A 3,849-nucleotide genomic window follows, 5' to 3' on the forward strand; every position below is an offset into this window, starting at 1 on the left:
AAAAAAAAAAAAAGTTTCTTTAATGTCTGTGTTAAATTTTAATTACAAATTTAGTGATTAGATGTAAAGTTCTTTCAGTATGTGCTGCCTCCTTTGATCCAGACTGGCAGTGTTGATATGAATTACTTTAAAAACTAGACACTGAACTCTACTATTTGGGGAAAAGTGGTATTTTGTTTGGCGGTAGCCGTATCTGTCACTAGTTTTGAGACTAGATGTATTCTCTTTTCAGGTTTGTTTGGAATCAGATGGAAGATATTATAATGCTCATATCCAGGAAGTTGGAATTGAGAACAATTCAGTAACAGTCTTCATTGAAGAATTGGCAGAAAAGTAGGAATATGATAATTTGTTGAATTACTGAAATCTTTGGTTCCTGGTTCTATTTTGTAATATTAAATTGAGAATTACCAGGATGCTAGTAAGAGAACCAGAATTGTATCTAGTGTTGGCCTAGGATGACTTATCTTAAATTACAAAAGCATGTGCTGAAGTATGAAATCTCAATATAGGTATTAGACATGTATAAAAGTTTTCAAATCTTAGACACTAACCTACTTATTAGAAATATTAAGTACAACAGAATTCTGATACAAAACTGTTCACAGTAATTGCAAAGTTGGATTACTGAGCCTCTGCCAGTATGAAGATAAACTAATCTAGTCTTTCTCAAACTTTACCATGCACTGGAATTACCTGGAGGGCTTGTGAAAACACAAGATTAGTGAGCCCAGTCATTAAAGTTTCTGATTCAGTAAGTCTGAGGTGGGGCCCAAGAATTTTAATTTTGAACAAGTTTCCAGGTGATGGTAATGCTGCTGGTCCACTTTGAGAACCATTAAATGAGGCTATGCTTCCCTAACAACCAAAACATTTCAGCAGCTTAAAACAATAAGGTCCTTTCTCCTTCATTTAGCATATCCGTAGTGGATCACCAAATGGGATCAGGTTCAACAGAGATCCTGTTTTAACACGTGCATCCATGATTATGGGGAATAAAATGAGAACAGACCGCTTGTCTGAATCTTAAAATGTCTCATACTTTATTAAGCAGAGTGGTTTACATTCCCAAGCCTCATGTTAATGGAGTGGGGAGATTTAATCCTCCAAGGAGGTGCAGCAAATATTTGTGAACTAATATGGTCTACCAGTCTTTCTTCTGAAATGTGATCAGTACTAGAAACAGCAGTGAAATTGCACAAACTACTCTTAGGTTTTCTAAATTAATAACAAACAAGGAAACTGGTGTCAACCAGGTTTTAATAGAATACACTTGAAGTATAAGGGGTGGGCTACGTGTATTGAATGAGAGTTAAGTCTGTGTTGCAGTATCTTCATGGTGATACCTTTAACTTTTAAGGCATGTTGTTCCATTGGCTAACTTAAAACCAGTTACCCAAGTGATGCCTGCTCCTGCCTGGAATGCTATGCCCGGTCGGAAAGGAAGAGGTTATCAGAAAATCCCTGGGGGATATGTCCCAGAAATAGGTTTGTATGCTAAAGGTTGTTATTTTCCCCTTCATGTACCTGCTTTTACTTACCTACATTGTACTATTTTTTAAAGGTATGTCATATGTCTTGTTGTAGGGTAGGGTTTCTCAACTTTAACACTACTGATAATGGAATGGATACTACTTCATTGTCGGGGGGCTGTCCTGTGCATTGTAGGGTGCTTCATAGCATCCCTGGCTTCTATCCACTAGAAACAAAAATGTTTCCAGACATTGCCAAATATTCCCTAGAGAAGAGAGAGGCAAAATTGTCCCTGGTTGAGAACCATGGTTCTTAAGGGATTTTGTATAAACTTGAGCACCATATTTGAGAGCTAAAAAGAAAAAAAATGATATTGTGGAGATGAGGAGTAGAATGATGGTTAACAGAGGCTCAGAAGGGTAGTGGGGGTGGGGGATAAAGAGGGATTAGTTAATGGGTACAAAACTAGGTAGTAGGATCAAGATGTAGTATTTGGTAGCATTATAGGGTGACTATACTTAACAAATTACATATTTCAAAACAACTAGAGGACTGGATTTGGAATGTTCCCAACATAAAGAAATGGTAAATGTTTGAGGTGATAGATATTCCAGTTACCTTGATTTAATCATTATACATTGTATGCTTGTATCAAAATACTGCATGTACCACATAAATACGTACTGTTCTACACCTATAAAAATTAATTTTTAAAACTTAAGCTGACATGGATCTTAACCTGAGGGGGAAAAATATTTCTTAGAGAACTAGGAAACACCTCATAGAAGCAGCCGGAGATATTAACGGGCATAATTTATTAGAGAATAGTAATGTACGTGATTGGATGACTCAGTGTTTTGGGGGCTTTTGTTTGTTTGTTTTGTTTTCTTGAGACAATCTCACTCTGTCGCCCAGGCTGGAGTGCAGTTGCGCAATCTTGGCTCATTGCAACCTCCACCTTCCAGGCTCAAGCAATTCTCCTGCCTCAGACTTCTGAGTAGCTGGGATTACAGGCACACACTACCACGCCTGGCTAATTTTTGCATTTTCAGTAGAGACGGGGTTTCACCATGTTGACTAGGCTGTCCTTGAACTCCTGACCTCAGGTGATCCACCCGCCTCGGCTTTCCGAAGTGCTGGGATTACAGGCGTGAGCCACTGGGCCTGGCCATGGGTGACTCAGTGTTTTGATGACCTATACTAACCTGCCCATACTAGGGATAGTGCCGAGATATACCTATTGATACAGAAATTACCTGCTGGTTTTGTCCTTCCAAATAAAAGATTTGGTATCTCCTTCAAAAATACAAAAATTCCCTCTCTATGTTTATTTGGTTTGTTCCTAGGGGAAGCATTGGAAGGTTTAAGGCAGTGTGGTGGTGACAGTACACTGGGCCTTTTGCTTTGATTATGAGCTTATTTGCTACTTCTTTGTTTGCCTGAAAGTTATATCAGAGATGGACATAAAGCAACAGAAGAAGATGTTCAAGAAAATTCGAGGGAAAGAAGTTTACATGACTATGGCTTACGGCAAGGGAGAACCCGTCCTCCCACCCAGGCTACAGCACAGTATGCGTTATGGGCATGATCCTCCAATGCACTACTCACAGACAGCTGGCAATGTTATGTCTAATGAACATTTTCATCCTCAACATCCATCTCCGAGACAAGGTCGAGGATATGGGATGCCCAGGTAAGACATTGACAGATTTGTATTTTCATGGTCTAGGGAAATATGAAGCGATTGAAGAGATCCAAGAAGACAGAATGCCATCAAGATGAGGGTCTGTGTGACATACAGACTGTATTTCATTAATAACAGATAGGCCTAATGCCAATATTGCAGAGAGCAGAGCCCTTTCTAGTTGAATGTTTTTAGAAAGACAGATTAGTTCTATTTAACTACAGAGACTGACTACTTAGATATTGGTGAATAGAGAGTTTTATTTTCTTTTCTTTATTCTTAGGAATTCATCTCGGTTTATAAATAGGCACAACATGCCAGGCCCTAAAGTTGATTTTTACCCAGGCCCAGGTAAAAGGTGCTGCCAGAGCTATGATAACTTCTCTTATAGATCTCGGTGAGTATTGTGTTGAAAGTCAGAGAAAATGGGTAAGTCTGATATCATTGCTGAACATTAATGTTTTAAAAAGTGTTAACTTTGAGATATTTGAACTGTTGTTTAGAAGTTAGGAACAAGTTATATTTCATCATTTTTACTTTTTTATTCTTTGAACCACTTAAGTTCATTTAGACGTAGTCACCGCCAGATGAGTTGTATGAACAAGGAGTCCCAGTATGGATTTGCCCCAGGGAATGGACAGATGCCCAGGGGCTTAGAAGAAACGATTACTTTTATGAAGTGAAGAAGGGGA

General features: G+C 38.6%; 1 protein-coding gene across 1 annotated transcript in view; it reads left to right on the forward strand.

The window, feature by feature from the left end:
- Positions 1-3,849, forward strand: part of LOC108517719 (putative bifunctional UDP-N-acetylglucosamine transferase and deubiquitinase ALG13) — a gene marked incomplete at its 3' end in the record, with an annotated part of 23,421 nt that overhangs the window by 17,123 nt on the left and 2,449 nt on the right. The window contains 5 exon segments of the mRNA XM_017855808.1: positions 233-333; positions 1,361-1,488; positions 2,920-3,166; positions 3,441-3,554; positions 3,720-3,836. Coding sequence (XP_017711297.1) covers positions 233-333; positions 1,361-1,488; positions 2,920-3,166; positions 3,441-3,554; positions 3,720-3,836 — 707 coding nt within the window.

Source organism: Rhinopithecus bieti, unplaced genomic scaffold, assembly GCF_001698545.2.
Source record: "Rhinopithecus bieti isolate Rb0 unplaced genomic scaffold, ASM169854v2 scaffold_42429, whole genome shotgun sequence".
NCBI classification, from domain to species: Eukaryota; Metazoa; Chordata; class Mammalia; order Primates; family Cercopithecidae; genus Rhinopithecus; species Rhinopithecus bieti.